General features: G+C 49.5%; 7 protein-coding genes across 10 annotated transcripts; 3 read left to right on the top strand and 4 right to left on the bottom strand.

The window, feature by feature from the left end:
• The first annotated feature begins 1,183 nt into the window (after positions 1 to 1,183).
• Positions 1,184 to 11,948, top strand: LOC105567368 (procollagen-lysine,2-oxoglutarate 5-dioxygenase 3). The gene is made up of 9 exons (XM_012022195.1): positions 1,184 to 1,432; positions 4,030 to 4,261; positions 4,329 to 4,669; positions 4,758 to 5,211; positions 5,330 to 5,557; positions 9,284 to 9,605; positions 10,425 to 10,529; positions 10,623 to 10,769; positions 11,225 to 11,948. Exons 1-9 carry the CDS (start codon positions 1,330 to 1,332, stop codon positions 11,507 to 11,509), a joined length of 2,217 nt encoding a protein of 738 aa, XP_011877585.1. The 5' UTR covers positions 1,184 to 1,329; the 3' UTR covers positions 11,510 to 11,948.
• Positions 5,661 to 6,974, bottom strand: LOC105567366 (WAP, Kazal, immunoglobulin, Kunitz and NTR domain-containing protein 2). Of its 2 annotated transcripts, XM_012022190.1 has the most exons (4): positions 6,874 to 6,974; positions 6,471 to 6,653; positions 6,173 to 6,322; positions 5,661 to 6,052 (listed from the first exon to the last, which is right to left on the bottom strand). In XM_012022190.1, exons 2-4 carry the CDS (start codon positions 6,645 to 6,647, stop codon positions 5,894 to 5,896), a joined length of 486 nt encoding a protein of 161 aa, XP_011877580.1. In that variant the 5' UTR covers positions 6,648 to 6,653; positions 6,874 to 6,974; the 3' UTR covers positions 5,661 to 5,893. The 2 variants fall into 2 exon arrangements, with proteins under 2 accessions (XP_011877580.1, XP_011877582.1); XM_012022192.1 differs by having other exon boundaries at positions 6,471 to 6,973.
• Positions 7,263 to 8,997, bottom strand: LOC105567367 (myopalladin-like). 2 transcript variants are annotated; one of them, XM_012022193.1, is made up of 4 exons: positions 8,905 to 8,997; positions 8,409 to 8,596; positions 8,173 to 8,322; positions 7,263 to 8,031 (listed from the first exon to the last, which is right to left on the bottom strand). In XM_012022193.1, exons 2-4 carry the CDS (start codon positions 8,589 to 8,591, stop codon positions 7,873 to 7,875), a joined length of 492 nt encoding a protein of 163 aa, XP_011877583.1. In that variant the 5' UTR covers positions 8,592 to 8,596; positions 8,905 to 8,997; the 3' UTR covers positions 7,263 to 7,872. The 2 variants fall into 2 exon arrangements, with proteins under 2 accessions (XP_011877583.1, XP_011877584.1); XM_012022194.1 differs by lacking the exon at positions 8,905 to 8,997 and having other exon boundaries at positions 8,409 to 8,621.
• Positions 11,949 to 12,118: 170 nt separating the features above from the next.
• Positions 12,119 to 14,895, bottom strand: LOC105567361 (vacuolar protein sorting-associated protein 37A). Its single transcript, XM_012022186.1, has 5 exons — positions 14,638 to 14,895; positions 13,969 to 14,158; positions 13,762 to 13,879; positions 13,172 to 13,690; positions 12,119 to 13,060 (listed from the first exon to the last, which is right to left on the bottom strand). The coding sequence occupies exons 1-5, from the start codon at positions 14,724 to 14,726 to the stop codon at positions 12,714 to 12,716; spliced, it is 1,263 nt and encodes a 420-aa protein (XP_011877576.1). The 5' UTR covers positions 14,727 to 14,895; the 3' UTR covers positions 12,119 to 12,713.
• A 325-nt stretch (positions 14,896 to 15,220) lies between these two features.
• On the top strand, positions 15,221 to 17,338 carry LOC105567362 (RNA 3'-terminal phosphate cyclase). Its single transcript, XM_012022187.1, has 7 exons — positions 15,221 to 15,339; positions 15,405 to 15,530; positions 16,091 to 16,208; positions 16,278 to 16,599; positions 16,683 to 16,824; positions 16,898 to 17,037; positions 17,126 to 17,338. Exons 2-7 carry the CDS (start codon positions 15,471 to 15,473, stop codon positions 17,313 to 17,315), a joined length of 972 nt encoding a protein of 323 aa, XP_011877577.1. The 5' UTR covers positions 15,221 to 15,339; positions 15,405 to 15,470; the 3' UTR covers positions 17,316 to 17,338.
• A 6-nt stretch (positions 17,339 to 17,344) lies between these two features.
• LOC105567364 (RNA 3'-terminal phosphate cyclase-like) lies at positions 17,345 to 17,703 on the top strand. Its single transcript, XM_012022188.1, has one exon. It carries the CDS (start codon positions 17,358 to 17,360, stop codon positions 17,568 to 17,570), a length of 213 nt encoding a protein of 70 aa, XP_011877578.1. The 5' UTR covers positions 17,345 to 17,357; the 3' UTR covers positions 17,571 to 17,703.
• A 310-nt stretch (positions 17,704 to 18,013) lies between these two features.
• On the bottom strand, positions 18,014 to 20,739 carry LOC105567360 (GDP-Man:Man(3)GlcNAc(2)-PP-Dol alpha-1,2-mannosyltransferase). 2 transcript variants are annotated; one of them, XM_012022184.1, is made up of 8 exons: positions 20,511 to 20,739; positions 19,990 to 20,220; positions 19,506 to 19,738; positions 19,213 to 19,430; positions 18,837 to 19,121; positions 18,508 to 18,767; positions 18,297 to 18,431; positions 18,014 to 18,213 (listed from the first exon to the last, which is right to left on the bottom strand). In XM_012022184.1, exons 1-8 carry the CDS (start codon positions 20,528 to 20,530, stop codon positions 18,126 to 18,128), a joined length of 1,470 nt encoding a protein of 489 aa, XP_011877574.1. In that variant the 5' UTR covers positions 20,531 to 20,739; the 3' UTR covers positions 18,014 to 18,125. The 2 variants fall into 2 exon arrangements, with proteins under 2 accessions (XP_011877574.1, XP_011877575.1); XM_012022185.1 differs by having other exon boundaries at positions 20,462 to 20,735.
• Between the last annotated feature and the right edge of the window lie 342 nt (positions 20,740 to 21,081).

Genomic DNA, 21,081 nt, shown 5'->3' with positions numbered 1-21,081 from the left:
TATGTTCCCTCGAACGATCTCTCGTGCCAGGAAGACACCTCGGACGACAGGTCACTCGTCATCAAGCGATATGGACCGGCGAAGAAACCTTGCGCGTTAGACCTCGATACAACAGGTACCATCTTCCGTGTTTGCGTTGATTACAACTGCAAATTGTCACGGTCGAAGTTTTATTTTCTCGGAAATGCGTGAAAGGGGACCCAGTGAAAACAGCCAACTAGCCAAAGTGATGTCAAAATGCCATCAAATTGACGAGGGGTATGAGTAGTCGAAACAATGGCAAAATGATGATAATTTGACTGCAAAACTGGTCCCGTGCCTTGATGGTGATTTAGACTGTCATTTTAACGTTTGTGTCATGTCAAAAGTAAACGATTACCGTCTACAGCAGAGCTCGGCAGGAAATGCAAAACTAAAATGAAATTACATCGAACAGGAATACATACAGGGTGAGTCGTTCAACATGGCGACCTTAAATAAATCGTACAATATTTGCTCTATGAAAAAATTGTTCAAACGAAGCAAGATAATGGATGTATATGCAACAGGTCAGAGAAATATCGAAGGAACTTACATATTAAAATATGAACATAATTTATATATAATAATGCGATACATTCCTTGATGCAACGACGGCAAATAACGATTTTGATGTCATATTGACACCACCTTGACTAGACTGTTTTCACTGGGGACACTCCACGAAGGATTTTTCATTGATCGACCAACATCAACGGTTCCTGCCAAAGATACATGGACCCTTCGTTGATTTTTGCAGATACATTGCAATACGATATTTTCAATCTTCTCGCGATTGTCCTGAAAACGCGAGGGGGCACTCGACTTTCTCGCAACATTGATGAAGTATCGGCAGAAAATGCTTCTCATTTCATCCACCAAGAGAAGGCCAGTAAATACCATACGCAAGCTATTCGAGGAAGAGAACCGGGTTCTCCTGGTCTTATCATAGTGTCCTCGTGATTTCCTCACGAGCTCTTCGTGATCTCACGATCCCCTTTACGGTCGCCTCATCCTGCAGGCGCCCGACGTAGACCGCTCATTCTCCGAAGCCTCTCGGGCTTCTTCGAACTCCAATGCGGCAGAGCCAGCCGCACGGTCCTCTCGCGCGCTAAAGGTAACATACTACGGGCGCTGCGACTTCTGATTACGGCTCTGCGCGACGGCTTCCGTCGGTCTCCATGCTCGTGGTGCGCAGTCGGCGTCAAGCGACGCCAAGCGACGGACGTGGACGTATGTCAGCGACGAGCGGCGCGGACCACCCCGGGGCATCTGTCAGCCAGTGCGCTCGTGAGAGAGAGACGGAGCGAGATGTACGGCGGCAAGGGGACGTCGCTGGGATGCTGGCTCGTGTGGTGCTGCGTCTTCCTGACGTACCACGTGGTCAGCGAGGCACCAGCAGCCGGCGTTAACGGTACGATCGCCCTTTCAGGCCAGAACGGATGAATCCGTGACATAGCGCAACGAAGATCGATACAGAGAGGGCGAGAGTAAGAGAGAGGGAAACCGTCCTCGGCAGGCTGTTTGATTCTTCTCAACATTTTTTTTTCTTTAATTGTTCTCCCTCCACGGGAACGCCGTGGACTACACTGTCATTTGGCATTGCTCAACGATGACAGAGAGAGAGAGAGAAAGAGAGCTTCCTCCGACGCTCTTATATGGACTGAATGTGAATCTCAGATGAGCGTGACGTGATTCATTAGGCCTGTCCTCGGTCGCCCGTGTTGCATTTCTGCGCTCGGAATGCAACAGTCCGTCCCCTGATCTTCTGAAGGCGAAAGAATGTGGCCTGGTGGCAGTATTTTGCTCAAGTACTATATGCAATCGGTGTGAAAAGTGAGACGAAAGTTGTGGAAGAATTCTCGCCTCTCGTATCTCGAAGTAAATCGTAATTTTCCTTACGTGGTTCTATGACACTGTGAAATACAGGACAGGTTGAAGAATACTGTTAAACAACGATGAAACATTAGGTGTTATGAAATTTTTACTGAGCTTGATTAGAAACCGCGTTTTAAGGGAAATAATTGTTCACGGAGTGTTTTACTGGAATATGAAACAGAAGAAATACATTTCAGCAAAATCTTATTGCATTTTCAGTAAAACATTTCCATCGGGTGGACGAAAGTGCATTCGAGAAAACCAGATCTGTTGCTTGCATGTTGCGCACAGTATCGACGCAGAGTTATTTAACAGCTCTTTGAATTAAGTTATTGATAAAGAAAGGATATGTATATGGAGTTACAAAGGTTCTCCTGAACAGGACTGTACGAAGTTAGAATCGTTTACAGCGAAAACGGAGCTGAAGCTTCGATATCCAGGAATTCTTTCGCGGACTCTCCAGCGGCACTTCTCCTTACCTTCGTATTTTCTTTATTTGTCCAAAACCGGTGTCCACGAACGCCCACACGCCAGTCCAGAATAAAAATCCCCAACTTGGGGACGCGTACCTCGGTACGGTCGCTTCAATCTTTCTGAGAAATCAGTCGTAAATCGATTTACAGCAGAGAGTAATGCGTAATTATTTAAAAATCAATCGCAGTGTAAAGGCCTTTTCAGGACCTGGCGGCACAGATGGAGGTGGCCACTTGAATTATCATGCGAATCCGTATTTAATCGTTTATTTGTCGCAAGGGAAAGCGGAGAAATGGTCGCCGTTTGTCGAGCTCGGTCGGCGGGAAGTTTCGGTTCCTCTTCCTCCTCGAGGCGACGCGTGCCTGAAATAATTTACTTAATCCGCGAGACACAGTTTACACAGTTCGTTACCCCTGCTTCAGTTCGCTCCAGACTTAAAAGCTGTATAACAGTCCCGGAGATTCACAGGATTAATTCTGTCTTCCACGAAATAAAAGTTATCGGCGTTTCGAAGAGGGAAACAAGATGGCCTTCGTGCGTCTGATTAATCAAGTCTCTCGGCCACTTTTTTTCGCAAAGAAATGTTGATTCGGGGGATAAAGACGGGGTCACGGAAGCTATCTGTGGGATGCGTCGAATATTTCTCGTTGCCTAATCGGTCTTTAATCGTTGCTCGGATGACTGCAACGCTGCCCTTTGGTTTCGCCATAACGAGAATAATGTCCGTCACGGCGAAACAAAGTGCGCGATCTCCATGCGTGGAGACACAATTTATCGTTCAAGTCTCAGCGAGGATCGGGTGACATAACGAATACGTGACGTGATCGCGTTTCGCTTATAGAACGTCAGCTAACTTAATTAATTCGACTCCGTTCTTTTAGTCAGCACGCAACCGGGTCGAGTGCGCGGTCCTTATCATTCCATTTCCGGCGTTGCTCGTCGAGAGATACTCCCAATCTTGAAATTCCTCGATTCAACGGCGATCTCATATTTCTCTCTCTTTCTCGCCAAATTGCCCGCCGATCGCTCCTCCGAACTGATATCTAACTGTTAGGTCAGCATGCGTCAGCCTCTGTTAATAAGTCGTGCACATTTTTCACAGAGAAAATCCTCGCTCAAGTTGTTCCAACGAGGAGCATATTTTAACGTTTGCCCGATCTTTTCAATCGCCTTGCAAACGGAACGCCCTTGGAGGCGCCTTTCCTCAGATCCCTATGGGTTTTCGGCGCATCTGTTCTAAGAATATCTCGCTTGCGTAAGTATCGACAGTAACACAGGCGCTGGAGCCGCGTGCTCTCTCTCTCGCAGCGCAGCCGGCGTGCGTGCCGCGGCTCTCGTGGGCGCTACTTCTCGGCGTGACATCACACGGGTTCGGCGTAACGCAAACGAGTTCACCAGCCGGGCAACAATGACGGAATCGATGTAGCGTGGCCCCCGCCCCCGATGATGCACGGTCCATTCTCGAGCGTCGCTCGCAACGATCCTCTTTGTCGATCCGCTCGATCTTCCTTCCTCTTCCCGTGCGATCTCGACCCTTCGTATCTTCAACAAGACAAAGAAAAAATGTTACAAGGCTCTTTCTCTCATATCGTCTCATATCACTCACGGCCTCTATCCATCTTACAGCTGACTAATGTATCATGTTTTATTTTTCTTAAGATGTCCTGATATTTACCGTTGCCTCCAACGAGACGGACGGCCTCCGGAGGTACCTGAGGTCGGCCGAGGTCTACGGATTTCGCGACAAGTTGAACATCCTCGGCCTGGGCGAGCCCTGGAAAGGCGGTAACGTTGTGAGATACGCCGGCGGCGGGTACAAGATCAATCTCTTCAAGAGAGCCCTGAAGGATCACCGGAATGACGAGGAGAGGATCGTCCTGTTCACCGATAGGTGAGTACATCCCGACCCCGCGGGCGAGACACCTTACCACATTGTCTAACGCATTTGCCGCATTCAGCTACGACGTCGTATTCCTCGGCGGTCTGTCCGCCATCGTCGAGCGATTCCTGGACACCGGCGCCCGGGTCTTATTCTCCGCGGAGGCGTACTGCTGGCCGGACAAGTCGCTGGCGGCTCACTATCCGCCCGTGTCGCGGGGCAAGCGTTACCTCAACTCCGGCGCTTTCATCGGGTACGCGTCCGACGTGTACAAGATCCTGGACACCGCGTCCATCAAGGACGAGGACGACGATCAACTGTTCTACACGACCGTGTATCTGCAGGACGAGCTCAGGATGCGGCACAAGATCAAGCTGGACCACAAGTCCGAGATATTTCAGAATCTCTTCGGTGCGGTAGGTAAGGGCAAGAGAGCGGAACCTGTGCGCGGGGAGGAGCGTCGACGTTCAGCACTTGAATTATATCGCCGTAACGTTGTCCCTCGTAGCCGACGTGGAGCTCAGGTTCAAGGGGGAGGAGGCTTATCTCCAGAACATCGTCTACAATACGGTGCCTCTGGTGCTACACGGCAACGGGTTGAGCAAGCTAGTCCTAAATTCCTTGGGCAATTATCTGGCCCGCGCCTGGACGCCGAACGAGGGGTGTCTGGCGTGCTGGGACCGGAGCGTCGAGCTCGACAAGACCAGACCGGAAGCGTATCCGGTTATTTTAATAGCCGTCTTCATCGAGCGTCCCACGCCGTTCCTGGAAGAATTCTTCGGCGCTATCTATCGTCAATTCTACCCGAAGTCGAAGCTACATCTGTTCGTTCACAACAACGTGCCCTACCACGAGGACGTGGTGAGCGATTTCTTCGGGCTGATCGACCAGGAATACCTGAGCGCGAAGCAGATATTGCCGAGCGACAGCGTCAGCGAGGTCGACGCGAGAAAGTTGGCGATGTAAGCAGAGCTCCGTAACTCCATAAATATAAGTCAAAGGCTCGACGCTGTTTAATGTTAGGCGAGTGAAGGGGCGCGCGACATTTAGAGGAAATGCTAAAGAGCGGCCCTGTTTCAGGGAGCATTGCCTGTTGAAGGAGTGTTCGGGGTATCTGTCGATCGACGCAGTCGCGCATCTGGACAACGAGTACACGTTGAAGTTGCTGGTGGAGCAGCAGAGGGGGATCGTCGCGCCCTTGCTCATACGGCCGTACAAAGCGTGGAGCAACTTCTGGGGCGCCATAACGGACGATGGATTTTACGCGCGGAGCTTCGACTACATGGAGATAATAAAGAACGAACGCAGGTAAAGCGCGAGTGTACAAATATCAATCGTCTATATTTTTCGCTTCAACGGACTACAATCGTACGCTTGGGAGAGAGAAGGGGGCGCAGATTATTACAATTTTAAATAGATACCGAAGCTGCGCTTCGACCGAGGACCGAGAACAATTTCTCTCACATTCCGGACGAATTTAACTTTCCTCTGCAACAATGGCGGCGCACATCGTCCTAAATTTCTCTCAGTGTCTACCGTTTTCTTAGGGGCTATCGTAAAAAGTTTACGTTTTACCTTGGGCCTTTATATGTTTTCCTATCTAACTGTACGTATTTCGTTTTGAAATGCCGTCGAATGCTCGCGCTAATCGAAAGCGATGGAGAAGTCAGTCTTGAAAGACCTTCGATCGATGCTGTACATATTGTCCGCCGTGCACTCGTAGACTCCCGCGTCCATCTGCGTAGCGGGATCGATCTCGAGTTTCGATTTCACTTTATCGGGGCCGACTTGCCACTCGTGTATCTGCGGAAAGTGGAACTGTCGTTAGCAGCGATAAAATTATCAATTCGCGGAGCTCGCGCAGCATCGGCTAAACTTCTATCTTACGGCGTCGCGTTTAGACTAGAGAATATATTCACTGACATGCAGGTAGTGATGCGTGTAAATCTCGGCGCCATCCTTGAACCACGTAACGTGCGGGCGCGGATTGCCGCGGGCGACGCAGAGGAAAGCTATCTTGTGCCCCAGAACGTATTCCAAATCGAAATGCGACGCCAGCAGTATCTTCGCTCCCTGAAGAGAGAATTAATGTATCGACGACGAGACGTTTCTTCTTTTTTTTTCAGGCGAAATTGAGACACCGATCTCTCTCGTCAGATCGGAACGATCGAGAGAGACGCGAGAGAGAGAGAGCTCCGCTCAATCCTTCTCTTCTACGTACGTTATTATTGTTGTAATATTGATCGCTCTCCGGGTCGCGGTACTTCCCGGTGATGGGCAGTCCAATTTGCACGCGGGACTTGCTCCGGCTCCTTCCACGTCCTCTTCGGCCAAGTGTCTCTTGACAATTGAGCAATAATACACCCAGCAGGATTAGCAACAGCATGGAGCGTGACATGATAATCTGATAAAAGTGGAATGGAGTGGAATTCGTTAGCACGTAAATGTCCTCACGATTTTCAACACTTGCGGCCGGTTCTCCACACGACGGCGGATCGGGCCGATCGAGATTAATCGCCCCCCGCGATCGCGAATTGAGTCGCGGTACCGTTATGGAAATGCCGAAATTGCACCTGGGTGCTTTGTTATCTGTTCGGAGCGAAGAACGCGCCGAGGATACTCACTGTACGTTGCAGCGTTCGTCGATCACACGGAACTCCGATGTAACTGACAGTCACCTACTCATTACTCCCCTAGTGTCCTCCTATCTATTACAGACTTATACGCAGATAATGCATGTCGGGCTATATGCACAGCGGTTATTCCTTCGCGCTGCATGATCGCCATCAATTCCTATCAAATCTGCAGACCGCTTATCCATTAATTCAACCATTCGTCCATTCCTTCCGGATGACTCAGGTTTCCGGCACAATTGTAGATCACTTTTAAATTTAGGCTGGCCGCGAGGCGCGAGTTCTCTCTCAAAAAAGTAATAATAATAAAAAAAATTCGAGCCGGGAAGCGGAGGCCGCGCAGTTAGAGGGAAATAACTGTGACGATTACACGGCGCTCGTTACCGGTAGTCATGCAAATTGTTTATTTCACATTGTGCTACAGATTGTTCGCGCTCGTCGGTGGCGACGCAGCGATGTGCACGCCCTTCCATGCCGCTCTCTCGCGCGGCGCGTTGCCAATTGCCTTGTTAAATTCGCAGTGATGGGCCATTTTCGATATGTTCCTCGCGTCGCATACCCTTTATAACGGCCAATCATGCTCTAACGAATTGGGGGGGAACCGCCGGATTTGCATTCGTATCTTCGCACCGTCCCACTGACGAGCCGAAAGAGGTCTGTTTTCCGTCGCATCAGTGGGAGGGAAAAGAAAAAAAAGGGTACATTGATGTGACCTCAATTTTCAACGTCGCCGAACCGAAACGCAGAAAGTTGGATCTCTCTCTCTTTCTCTCTCTCTCTCTCTCAAAAAAATAAAAAAAAAGAATGTTTTCCGTCAATCTAGACTGGAGCTACCTCGGTAACTAACGTTTGTTGCATCAGGTAAAAATCTATCGCGTGGTGAATCATCGATAACAAATGTCTATATCTATTTTCACATGGGTGTATTATTCGTTCTCTAATACTATGGCTGGATCGTGGAGCTACCCGTGAACTCGGGGGAAGACGTTTTCAATACGAGATCATGACGTAGTCCGTTCTGAAGCCCCGGCGGTCGACGGCGTACTGATTGTCCGCCTGGCACTCGTAGTATCCGGCGTCCTTCTGCGTCGCAGGGTCGATCTCCATCTTCGACTTAATCGTGTCGTTACCAACCGGCCACTCGTGCACCTGAACGAAACACACAAACGATCGCCGAATCTCGCCGAGATCAGTCCGCGAAACGTATTTCCGCTCTTTAACGAACGGGTCCCCCTTCTAGGGAGGACGTGCCCGCCTACCTGAGTAGCCTTGCGCGGAACTTAGGCTCACCTGGAAGAACTTGTGGTGGTACAGCTCGATCCCGTCCTTCAGCCAGGTGATCTCCGGTCGCGGCACGCCGACCGCCATGCAGAAGAACGTGATCTTCCTGCCCAGCATGTAGTCCAGCTCAAAGTGGGACGCCTTCACGATCTTGGCACCCTGCGAAAGAGCCGGGCAAAGTGGGTGGTCACACGCGCGGATACACGGACGCACACGCGGGATCGACTCTCGGTCTCTCAACTCACATCCTTGTTCTCGTAATAGTGCGTGCTGGCGGGATTTCGATTGGGTATCAGGATGTGCATCCGCGAGCCGAACACTCTTCCTCGGCCGCGGCCTCTCCCTCTACCACCACCGCCCTTTGCCGCTTCTGTGCTCATCATCAGGGCCGCTAATAGGAGCAAATAGAGCAGCCGGCATCTCGTCATTTGATCTATAACCAGAGAAACTTGGACTCGCGACTGGAGCGTGACCAGCGCACGCACGCGACGCGAGCACCTTATATACCTTCATCCGCGAACCCATTTGTCACTATTATACAGCGTTACCCACTACTCTTTTTGTTTTAACATGTTATATATATGCATATATTACATTATACCGTGATGCTATATCGATTCGCTGACCGTGAGAAGTTCGACGAGATCGATGGGCCGATAACGGATCTGTACCGATGCCAATCACAGCGCGACGCGCAATTTCATCGACGTGCACAAAATGCATTTTCGCTAGATTCCTTACCGGAAGACACGGGGGACTTGGCCGTATACCTCTGGCACGAGCGTATCGCGGAGACCGGATCCGCCAGGTCCTACCACCTAAAATACGAATGAAACCACGAGGCGACGCGCGATGGACACGCGCAGTCACACGCTGCTGCGACAGAGTTATGAATCTCAATTGGATAATTATGCATAACTCATTGCCAAGTGTGTTCAACGGCCAATCGCCGCTACCACTGCCGTCACCTTACAAAACACTTAAGCGACGACCTCCGGAAAACAACGCGACCGTGCCCCGGTCACGGGGGCTGAAACAAGGGCCCTCCGCTGACGCGCTATCGCCCACCTTCCTTCTCTCCGGCGAGATTCGCCGAATCACGCGCTGACGTCTGTTTCAGGGGACTGTGGAACGTGCCGTTCGTCAGTAACTGCTACTTGATCAACGCGACGATCATAGCGAACAAGGCGACCCGGCCGTCCTACGAGGATGGCGACCTGGACACGGAGATGGCGTTCGCCCACGGCAACCGCCAGCGGGGCCTCTTCATGTACGTCAGCAATCGGCTGGAGTTCGGCCACCTCGTCGATCCCGACACCTACGACACTCGGCTCACGTATCCGGACATGTATCAGATCATGGACAACAAGCTGGACTGGGAGAGAAGATACATTCATCCGAATTACAGCGACAACTTCAATCCCGATAACAAGCCGATCCAGGTAGAGATGGCCCGATTAGCCGGTGAAGGATCTCTCCCCCTAGTAGCGCGAGATACTCGCGCAATATTGGGAAATAACATTAATCTAATATTCCTCTTATTCAGCCAATATATCTATTCAGCGAGATACTGTATCGATATTAGACCAATGTTCATGTTACGCTGCTAGATAATGGCACTTGCGATATAAATCTAATATTAGAGGAAAGTCCTCTGTTATGAAAGAGCCAGATAGCCAAATCTGCCGGAACAGATTTCGTCAAGTGCCCGCTACAAATTTTTAAGGCAGAAAGACTGCAGATTGCATGCAGGAACTGATATACTCGACATGTTGCCAGCGTGTCGGCAGAAATACAACCAAATCTGCTCACATAACTGGACCTGTTCGATTTCTGCCAAATGCGGACACAGATGGCTATGGTTTTGGTGTGGGCTTCTGTTAAATCTGCTGCCAATCTGCTAACATTTTGCTGACGGGGGGGAGGAGTTTCTAATACGAGATAGCAGGGTTTCTGCTAAATTAATAGGCACCTGCTGATCTCTCCGCCTTGAATTCATTGCCCTTGGAGTGAAGGCTGTTTAGTAGACGATTCATTGCTAGATCGTGTAATCGTTGCGAAAAAAGATTTGTGATTGAATTTGGACGTTGAAAGCCTACTATGTCATGGTAGAAGTCTATCTCGTAACAGGGAATTTTCCTCCGTGTAATTATTATCGTGCAATATTTGCATTCATTCCGTGGCCAATGTTGGCTTTCCATCGGAAATATTGACCAATGCATTATCCTACTGTCCTTTGTCCAACTTGATCTTGTTTGCAGCCGTGCCCGGACGTCTATTGGTTTCCCATCGTTAGCCTCAGGTTCACCAAGGAGCTCGTGGGACTCGTCGAGACCTTCGGACAGTGGTCGGACGGATCTAATCAAGTAAGTTGAGCAGCACGCGCGAGTCTTCCGCCTGCCAATTAGCTTAGTAACGTTACTGGAGTCCTCATACTGTTGCGATAACTTTCTCGGCAGGATTCACGATTGTTGGGTGGCTACGAAAACGTGCCAACCCGCGACATTCACATGAACCAAGTTCAGTACGAGCAGCAATGGTTGTACTTCTTGAAAGAATACGTTAGGCCGTTGCAGGAGCTCGTCTTCACCGGCTATTTTCATGACGTAAGACTCAGTTTTGTTCGCTGTTTCTTCCAGGATTCTCGACTGGACTCCGGATACGAAGCGGTACCAACCCGCGATATTCACATGACTCAAGTCGGTCTCCAGGACGCCTGGTTAAAGTTTCTAAAAGATTATGTCAGTCCCTTGCAACAGCAAGTCTTTACAGGATACGACGATTATGTAAGATTCTGAAATTCAGGTATCTGGAAGGGGGATCGTAACACGCACAGATCTCGCAATGGTACACGCACTCGCTAAACGCACGAGGTCTTTAAGTAGGTTGTACCGCTTCGTAGGACGTGATCGGGTCGGGATCTCTGCGTTGTACATAGATTTTTTTAGAGTTAAGGATGATGAGATGATTTGAGATAACATATCGTCATTCGAAGCTACGATCAGTTGCTGTAGATCATTTCGCTTTGAGCCATGCGTCACGTTTGATTTCGTGTCGGCAGCCACCGCGGTCCCTCATGAATTTCATCGTGAGGTACCGCCCGGACGAGCAGCCATCCCTGAGGCCGCATCACGACTCTTCGACCTACACCATCAATATCGCCCTGAATCAAGCGGGGGTCGATTACGAGGGCGGCGGATGCAGGTTCATCCGATACAACTGTTCCGTCACCGACACCAAGCCAGGCTGGATGCTGATGCATCCGGGAAGACTGACGCACTATCACGAGGGGTTGCGGGTGACCGCGGGCACGCGTTACATCATGATCTCCTTCGTGGATCCGTGATGAAATTTTACTGTAAATCGATAAGTCGGACCACCGCTGTATTGAAAACTGTACTGCCATCGTATCGAGAACGAAAGTGTGTGTGAAAAGAGGAGAGAAGGTAACGCGCGGTATCAAAGAGAAATGCAATTCCACTTGGACGTGTTCACTGTTGTCGTCGGAAACGCTGGAAACGTCAATTGCCACTGATGGATTGAATAGTGCATTTAATAGAAGTGTGAAAGCTGCTTGATGTATTATTTTTATACTCCAACGTTAATGCACGCCTCGTGCTTAACGATATTGCCAATTTATACAGAGATGGATAAAACTGGAATATACATATTGCGCAATATTCGTTGACATCTCAATTCGCCAGTTCTTTTAAAGTACACACGTACAAACAGATATAATAAGAAAATTTATAACAATAAATGTTACTAAACATGACAAGTAAGTACTCCGTGCTATTCCTTCCTTACTCTCCGCTTTTATTTCTAGGCCCGGCCGAAAGGAGAAAGGTTTCGGATCTCTTCAACATTCTTGTTCTCGATTTACCATATTTTCAATATGTTACAATCTTAGGAACATCAACAGGAGAAATAATTAAGAGTAACGTCACCGAATAGCAAATTTTCAAAAATCGATTTTAATTACATTTCCCTGCACATTTATTTACAGAGTAGAAAACGTATCTTTGTTTCAGAATGAATCGCGACAGTACATGTTGCTCGTGCAAAACTAACATAGTTAAAGCCATGTTACTTTTCACTATGGAATAAGTACTCAACGAATTAAACTTGCTACACGAATTTCACAACGCGGACTCAATTCACTATATTGCTTTATCTCATTAAAACGTCCGGAATACTGTGTGCAACTGTATTCCCTCAAAATTAATCCTAAAGCACTTTCGGTTTTTACAACTTCATTCGTTTAGCGCCACTTTGTGTGTGTATGTGTGTGTGTCTGTGTGTTATGCATCAATTCTGGAATGTTACACGGTTCAAAATAGGTTTAGAACGCAGCATAAATAAGCGAATTAAACGTAACACGTTTCAGCCAAATCCTCAGTCGAATCTTCTAGCCGCATTAGATATTTGGTAATCACGAATGCTATAAATTGAAATTCACAATAACGTTTAATTTAACTAAGTCTTATTTACAGTTTTGTTCGAGTCATAGAAAAAAATGGTTATATATATATATATATTCTATTCATCTTTCAGAAACCAGCTCGTTTCAATTCATTCAACTGATGCGCCAGTTTTTCCTCCTTGGTTCGCCTAGCTTGGCCCAACTTTCGGCATTCGATATACGTGCTGAGAAAGCGCTCGACGTCGATCTTCCGGTTGAGGAAATCCTCCGCTATCTTCTCGCTCTCCTCATGACTCTCGTCCGCCGCCTGCCTCAGACACTCCTTTATGTGATCCGGCGTGAAGACCTCGGACAATTTGTTGTATCGTTGTATGAGATTATCGTATCTGGCCTTCAACGCCGCCACCGTCTTCACCTTGTCCGCTACATCGGCCTGCAGCTGCTTCAGTTCGGGTTCTTTGGCTGCGTTAGCTTCTACGAGAAGAGACTTATCAATCGCACGAGAAGAAAACATCAATACAGCGAAACAGGTCGAAGGAATTAATAGAATGCGTATCTCCGCGACTTAAATATTTCGGTCCCTACCGGCAGTTTTTTCAACCCAATCCATAGCATTTTCGATCGCCGCGTTCATGTCTTTGATTTGGGAATGTTTCTCCAGAAAGTCGTCCAGCCTGTCGTCATCCTCGCTGAGCCTCTTCAACTCCTCGTTAGTTAAGCTATTCAACTCGGGAAATATGCTATTGGTTTGCGACTGGCTCGGCAGCGGCTGCTGATAATTCGCGTTCGCGTAATGCGAGTTCAAGTACGGCGCGCTGTGCTGATCCGAGGTGTACCGGGCGGGCGTCGAGTTCTGGAGGGCCGTGCTGTTCCTCGAGCTCGGGATGTACGCGGAGTGGTGCGACGTGACGCCGAACGACTTCGAGGACGAGACGTACGTGTGACCGGAGTTCGTGTAGTTGTAGTTGTAAATGCACGTGTTGGCGTCGGAGGACGACAGGTGCGGGAACTGCGTCGTGCTGTAATAGGAGTTGTACGACGTCGCCGGAATCTCGACGGGATACTGCTGCAGCGAGTAGGACGGCGAGCTCCTCCCCTGCAGGTCTGCAATCGTAAGCGAGCGGCGATTACGATTATATCTATACGAGCGTTGCGGAGCGAGCGAAACGGCGTACCTGGGTGAGGAGGCTTCGTGGAGCCCGGCGAGATGTCCTCCAGCAATTGCGGCGGGTTCTTGCTGAACTCCCTGATAATAGCCTGGACGACCCGGCCGAGGTCGCTGTGTACTGAAAACTGGCGTGGGCAGCGAGAGATTTATTATCCCGGACACGTGCGGAATGCGCGCGAGTTGGGCGCGCGAGTGAGACGCGAATCGAGCTTACGTTGAGTAATCCCGGCGCGCTGGTGATCTCGCTGTGCTCGTTGCACCAGGGGTGGCTTATCGGCGGGGAGACTCTGAGCACCGGCTTCTCCAGCGGGAAATTCGGCGACAGGGAGACCATAATAGCCATTCGTCGATCGCCAGCACGAAATTCCACCTGATAGTCCACATTTTCCCGTAGCTCTATCACACTGCAAAAGGCACATTTCTCGCGTTAACGCTCCACCACCCAGCGGGATTTGAGGGAGACCAGGCGCGACCTTGAGCCCAGCGTCAAGTCTCGGCGTTGTCGAGCCCCGGTCTTATCTCGGTCGCCGAGCGGTTTCGAAGGCGCGCGACTCGCGGGGGGGGGGGGAGGGACAATGACGCCGCGGTCTCGAGACGGGGAGGAATCTCGGGGGCGCTCGCCGCCGACGGGAGGAGCTCGTCCCGGGACAAGGCCGATTGTTTTTCGCGCCGCGGGCGGCCATTCGTCGCGGGCTACGTCGAGCACCGTCCGTATATATTATCGACGGCAATGCGGCGTCAAGTGAGGTTAAAGAGAGAGAGAGAGAGAGAGAGAGAGAGAGAGAGAGAGAGAGGGGGGGGGAGGGAGAGGAGAGGCTACGTCTGCCGAGGGAAGCGGAGCCTCTCCGCGATCGACGACGACATTGGGCGGCCTTGTCCTTACTTGTCGTTGAAGATTTTCAGAGTGTCGATTTGCCGTTTGCGTTTGACCGCGACATTCTCGATTTCCCCACGGAATATTCGCGATATCATTTAAGTGCCTGGGCCTCCGATGGGTCTCTCATCCGCTTGACCGTCGTCCCTGTCAGCGCGACCATCCAGCAGAACAGCTGTTTTAACCTCGTCGCACTCTCGCGCAGGAAGGAGAGAAGGGCACCCGATCGGGATTTACGGGGCTCCGCTCCGCTTCGGCTCGGGGTTTACTAGTTGCGCTTGTCAAACAGCGCCACCGTCGCCTTCCTCGCGCCAGAACAACGGAGAAGGAGGGAGAGAGAGAGAGAGAGAAAGAGAGAGAGAGACCAGTAACGCCATGGTGGAAACGCCATGGTCCACCTTGAACTACGCAGCTGCACTCGCTGCACTTCCGAATCCTCCGTAGGTAACGCTCGGGCGAGTTGACTCCTGCGGACTCCGGGGGCCAAGAAATTTAAGAAGAGACGCCTCGATCCCGCGCCACCCGACCCCGCGATGCCTCCGTTACGCTTTCGAACGTAGGGACGCGGTCGAAACGTCAAAGCACCGTGCCAGCGCGGGGAAAATACAGTTCTATGACACTGGAAGAGGGTCTCACCCCCGACAGATCGTCCGATTTGTTCCCTCCCACCCCCCCGTTGACGTCTGTCAAAATCCCGTTCTATAGTTAGATGTAAGTATCCCTCCCTCCTCGAGCGAGCGCTTACAACGGCTTTTACACAGCTTTGTTTTCCCCAGAAGTTCGCGGCGCGCCGAAAATAAACCGGCGAGGCGTCCTCCTTCGACGCGGACCGGGGCGCACGGATGCTCAGGAGTCGCGTCATGTCGTCCCTCGTGCAGATAGACGGCAGCTTGGGCGAGGGTGTAAGTACCGACGTGGGGGACGAGCACCCGGGGAACGTCGTCGTTTTCAGATTGAATACATTGGATTAAACGTGCGCCAACGTGCGGCGTGTTTATGTCCCGAGGGGAGCGAGCTACGCTTCCAAGTATTTCGTTGCGCGTTGTGTCCTTTGGATCCGTTTACCGACATGTCTTGGCCTCCCAGAGCGCTCTCTGTACTGTTTAATTCGACAAATTTGCCCGTCACCGTTGACAGCCTTCGCTCTATCTCTTCTTCCTTTTTGCGCTTCATCTATGCATAAATCGTCTCGAATACCGTATTTTTGTTCTTTGGATCTTTGACTCGTCGTCAAAGAAGTTCCCGAGAGACCAGCGTTTTAACGTGAAGCCATGGCGTACTGCGAAATCTTTCTTCAGTGAAACGCAGGGGAGATCACATCGAGAAACGAAGATAGTTTGCACTCTCATTCTGTTATTCCGCACAATCAAAAGTCCCGGCTTGACTTATCCTTCCACGTAGAAATCGCCGCCTTTCAAATGATACACGCTGGAACGTCTAATCTCCCGATTCTCCTTCCAAGGGTGGACAAGTGTTGCGCGTTGCCCTGAGCTTGAGCGCGCTCTACGGCATCCCGATCGAGATCGATAATATTCGCGCCGGACGGCCCAAGCCCGGTCTCGCGGCGCAGCACTTGAAAGGTAACGCGAAGGCGGAATTCAATATTTCACTCGCCCGAGACCGAGACTCGACTCCGCGTGTTGTCGCAGGCCTGGAGCTGGTCAAGGAGATGTGCAACGCCCAAGTCAGAGGAGGATACATAGGATCGACGCACTTGGAATTCCGTCCCGGCCCACCGAACACGGCCAAGAGGACGTTTGTGGCGGACACGCAAACCGCCGGGAGCATTTGCTTATTGGCGCAAACAGCACTGCCGTGCGCCCTATTCTTCCCGTCTGACGACCCGATCACGCTCATCCTCAAGGGCGGCACGAACGTCCCCATGAGCCCGCACATAGAATATTTAACGGAGGTGTTCAAGCCGATGCTGAACAAATTCGGAGCAGACTTCGACTTCGTGATCGTCAAGAGGTATACGCACGAAATTTGTTGCACCTGCCGTTAAATTTGCGATCACGTTGTTCTATTTATACTAAAATTAATGATAAATCGAGGGGATATTATCCAAAGGGAGGAGGCGAGTTGCATCTACGCTTGAAGCCGGTCCGTAACTTAAACGCGGTCACCTTAACCGACCTGGGAGTTCCCCTGGGAATAACAGGATGGGCTTACGTCGCTGGATCGGTTCACATTAACGTACGTAATCTTCGTCGAGCCTACAAGCGAACTCCAGTGGGATTTAAGCTTGCTCACGTGGCACGTTTTGTAGGAGGCGTGCAGGATGGCCGACGATGCTAAGGCGTGGCTAACAGACAAATTAGTAACAAATAACATTCGAGTACCGCCGATCACAATTGAAGCTTACAGGGAAGACAGAGGATTGGCGGTCGGAAACGGCTGCGGTATTAAGTTAGGGACTATTAAGATTGCCTTTTCCAATCTACATACATATATTGAGTAACAAAATAGCAATAATGTAAATATAAATGAATATTAGTATAGTGTGCAACACCAGTACGGGATGCGTCCTCGGCGGCTCCGGCTTAGATCCTAAGCACCAGATGGGAATGCCGCCCGGTAAAGCAGCGGCTCGCGAAATTCTGAACCCGCTCCTAACAGGGTCGTGTGTCGACGTAGACATGCAGGATCAGGTAAAACGGATAACGTGCTCCAAGGGCTGGACTTGAACTTTTGGATTAACGCGTCACTTGTTGTAGATAATAATCTTAATGGCACTGGCGAAAGGTACGTCGCGGATCAAAGTCGGAGACGAGGAGCTCACCTGTCACACGGACACTGCTATGCAGGTGGCGAAGATAATGTTGGGTAAACGTGGACTTCGTTTCAATTTATCAAGAAACGCCGAAGACGGGGGCGCCGGGTCCTACATCCTGGAATGCCAGGGATGCGGATTGATTAACGACAGTCTGGTTAAACATTGACCATATGTTACTTAATAATTTATCGTTGCGCTTGTGATTTACGATTTCGATGCAAGTATCACGTAAGCCGACCAATTGGCTTTCCGTTTTGATTTTTACGTTACGAATAAATTGTAACATGGACGTACATTAACGTTTACGCGTATTTTCATAAACTTTCACGAGTATTTCTAGAGTTTTATAAACATGTTGAAGCCATTGCAAAATAATGCAGCATTATTAGCAAGCGTCGTTTGTATGTACAATGTACTGCGGTTTTTGTGTGTTAAGAATCGTGATCGTTAAATGTACTGTACCCTACAAATCAATGCAAGTCAATCGGAAAGTTTCGCGTCTCCAAACGAGTCAATCTATCTCGTATAGAAAACATTATTATACGTATTTATTATACACGCTATTACGGGATGATATATATATATATATACTGAAAATACATTCTTGAGTTCGAAATAATTTTGAAATGAGTAATGTATATACTCACGCGCGCACACATACACACGCACAAACACACATCCGTAATTTACCAGACTTTTAGACCAATCCGTAAGGCAAACGCTACTCTTGGTTCGATCTGAAGAACGGCTCGATCGCTCGTAGGAATTCCTTCTCAAAGATCTGAGAGGAGAAACGATTTGCAGACGATCTGAAAAGGGAAATCAATATATAGCAGAAACCGTGCTTTATACTGTAAAGCAATTGTAAAGTATTCTTGACAGCGTTTATTACCTGGCAGCAATTCTAATAGCATCTCGGTCCTTTGGATGCATATGTATGATGGACGCTAGCGCCTTGGCGTATTCTATCTCGTCCTCTGCCAAGAAACCAGTTACACTGCCCGCTCGCGTTTCTATAATGTCTGCCCTGGAATTAAAAACGTGGAATATTTTTTTTTTACGACGGAGAACCTCTTCATCAAAAAGACTTTTGCGAGACGTACTTGGGACCGCCGGAAGCATGGGCCACCATGATTAATCCCGCGGCCATGCACTCCACGATGCTGATACCAAAGTGTTCATTCCACATTGTATGCAGACCAATGGATCCTCTCTGCATCTCGGATGCGAGCTCGGAATACGGTACATTCAGTTTGAACTCGACGTTCTTTTCCAATGCCAAGTGTTTAGCCAGGTCCTCCATATCCTTGACGCGCCTCTCGTCCTCGGCGTCTCGGCAGGAACCGATGCAGATTAACTTGACCTGGACAGCAAGTTGTAAATCAAGTTTAGAGTGCATCTCGATGCTGTCGAGGTGACTGATTGAACTCACATTTTCCCAGACCTCCTCCGTAAGAATAGACCTCAGCTCGAACATCGCCCTCAACATGAGCGGATGATTCTTCTCCGGTCTGAACTGCGCGATCGCCAGTATGCGCGTGCAGTCGCCCTTCTCCTCGTCGCTGAGAAACGGCAGCTGCGTCAGATGCTCCACGCTGCACGGGGGATACACTCGGTGCGTTTTCAACGGACACTTCCAGATAGCGTTGATATGGTCCTCGGTCCACGAGGAGTTCACGATCGTGATCTCGGAGCAACTACCCACCAATCCGTACAACTGAAACGTTCTATTGTGAAACAACCGCTTGAAAAGACTTTAGTGTTGTTTCCCCGCCCGTAAAATCGACCGATCGGATTCGTATACTCACACGCGCGAATAATTTATAGTAAACGACTTTCGCGTGCGAGAAAAAAGGATTTCTGGCGATGAGACCTCGATTGTTGTACCCGGCGAGCCTCTTGTAGATGTACGTCAACATGTCAGTCGAAATGGTGGGATAATGCGTGTACGATCCGACTCGGCATCCACCGATGTATTTGAATAGAGGATACGTGAACGCATAGCCCATCGTGTCGATGTATATGTCTGCAATTTGTACAGTCGCGTGTTACTTGTACTCCCGCCTTCGTTTACCAGAGGCCGTAAAATAGCGCGTCTCACCTGGCGTGAGATTGTTCAGTGCCTCGATGCCGAGGCAAACGGACCCCAGGCTCTGCCCCAAAAGCGTGAAGTAAGGATACGTGGAGGCCTCCACCCACTTGCGCCCGTGCAAGTAGACGAATTCGATGTTGGGCCGCAGTTTCACGTTGAACGACCTCTCGGTCTTGCTGACGATCCTCTCGGGATCCGCGTCTAGGTCGCCGGTGTATATAGCTATATGTACATCAGGGTATCTAAAAGTACACACACTTGGGTAAGTCGAGTTCGATGTAAGAAAAAGTAATGCCCAGTGGGCACTGGTGTAAAAGATTTTGGTCAGCGGTTTCCCCCTCGAGAATGACCTATAGAATAGGTCCAAATATTCTTGTAGAATGTTCTTAAAATGTTTGCGTCTTGTACTATCTGGGATATTAGAAGCCCGTCTCGCTGACAGGGGACTCTCTCTCCTCTGTTAGCATCAGACAAGCGTTATTACTCCACGTACTTATTTTGTATAGCCTGAACCACAGCCCAGAGCACTCTCTCGCCTCCGCCGCCCGCGTTGCAGTACGGATGGAAGATCCCGACGACCGTTCCGGTCCGCAGTCGCTCCTCGCGCTTCCTCGAGTAAAATTTTCTCCACTTCACCAGCAGAATCGGCAAGAGGACAAGTACGCAGAGCACCTTGCACGCGACTATCAGCAGCAGCATGTTTGCGAATAAGATTGCGGGTGTTCTGCGAAGAAAAGTTGAATTAAACGATGACGTGGGTACATTTTAGCAGAAAGACAGGGCCTAACGGAATCGACGCGCGGCGACTGCGAAGTTTGAGACCGGGCGCAAAATCTGAGCACCGTCGCGAGATAAAAATCCAAAATCCGACGGGGAAGCGACGGATACGGAAAAAAAACGGACGGTCGCCAAAGAGACGGCAAAGGTTCTTAAGTGCTAGAGAACTCGTTTCGCAAGTTACACACCATGCAGGAGGAGCGCACTAACGAGCTGCTAACGAGCGGTGTCCCTTACATTAAGAAGTAAAAAATCATATCCGCGCATCTAGACACGTGGAGCCGTCGACTTTGCTGACGTCTGGTCTACCGAGCGGACGATTCCTCGCGATAGTTAACCTGAGTTAACCTCGCGCTTGCGCCGAAAACCTAACCTCACTGCCGCGCGCGCAAGAGCTGCTATTATTTTACGTCGGTAAACACAAAAATGCCGCCGTTTTTCTCTCACTCTCTCGGTATCGCCTTTTTACCCCGCAGGAAATAATTCTACAAAATTCAACGAAACTATAAAATATAAGAATCTAAGAAATTCCACGTAAATTTAAAAAGAAATCAACATGAAATGCTAGAATTCGAACACTTTTGTCGACTCCTGTAATAGTCTACAAGTGAGCGGATGTTTCAATTCTTTGAGATGTGGTTTCTCATATTTTTACAATTAGTAAAGTTCCGCGCTCATTTTCACAAAATTGTACATTTTCATGAAATGCCACTTGCAATAACTTCTTGGTTTGAGTCGCAATTTGCGGCGCTATTTCGTAGATATTTTTACAATACAAAGAGAAATTAATGTTTGCTACTTTTCGCGG

The sequence above is a fragment of the Vollenhovia emeryi genome, unplaced genomic scaffold (assembly GCF_000949405.1).
Source record: "Vollenhovia emeryi isolate VEMERY1.0 unplaced genomic scaffold, V.emery_V1.0 DF939138.1, whole genome shotgun sequence".
Classification (NCBI taxonomy): domain Eukaryota; kingdom Metazoa; phylum Arthropoda; class Insecta; order Hymenoptera; family Formicidae; genus Vollenhovia; species Vollenhovia emeryi.
This window is presented reverse-complemented; position numbering and strand designations above follow the sequence as displayed.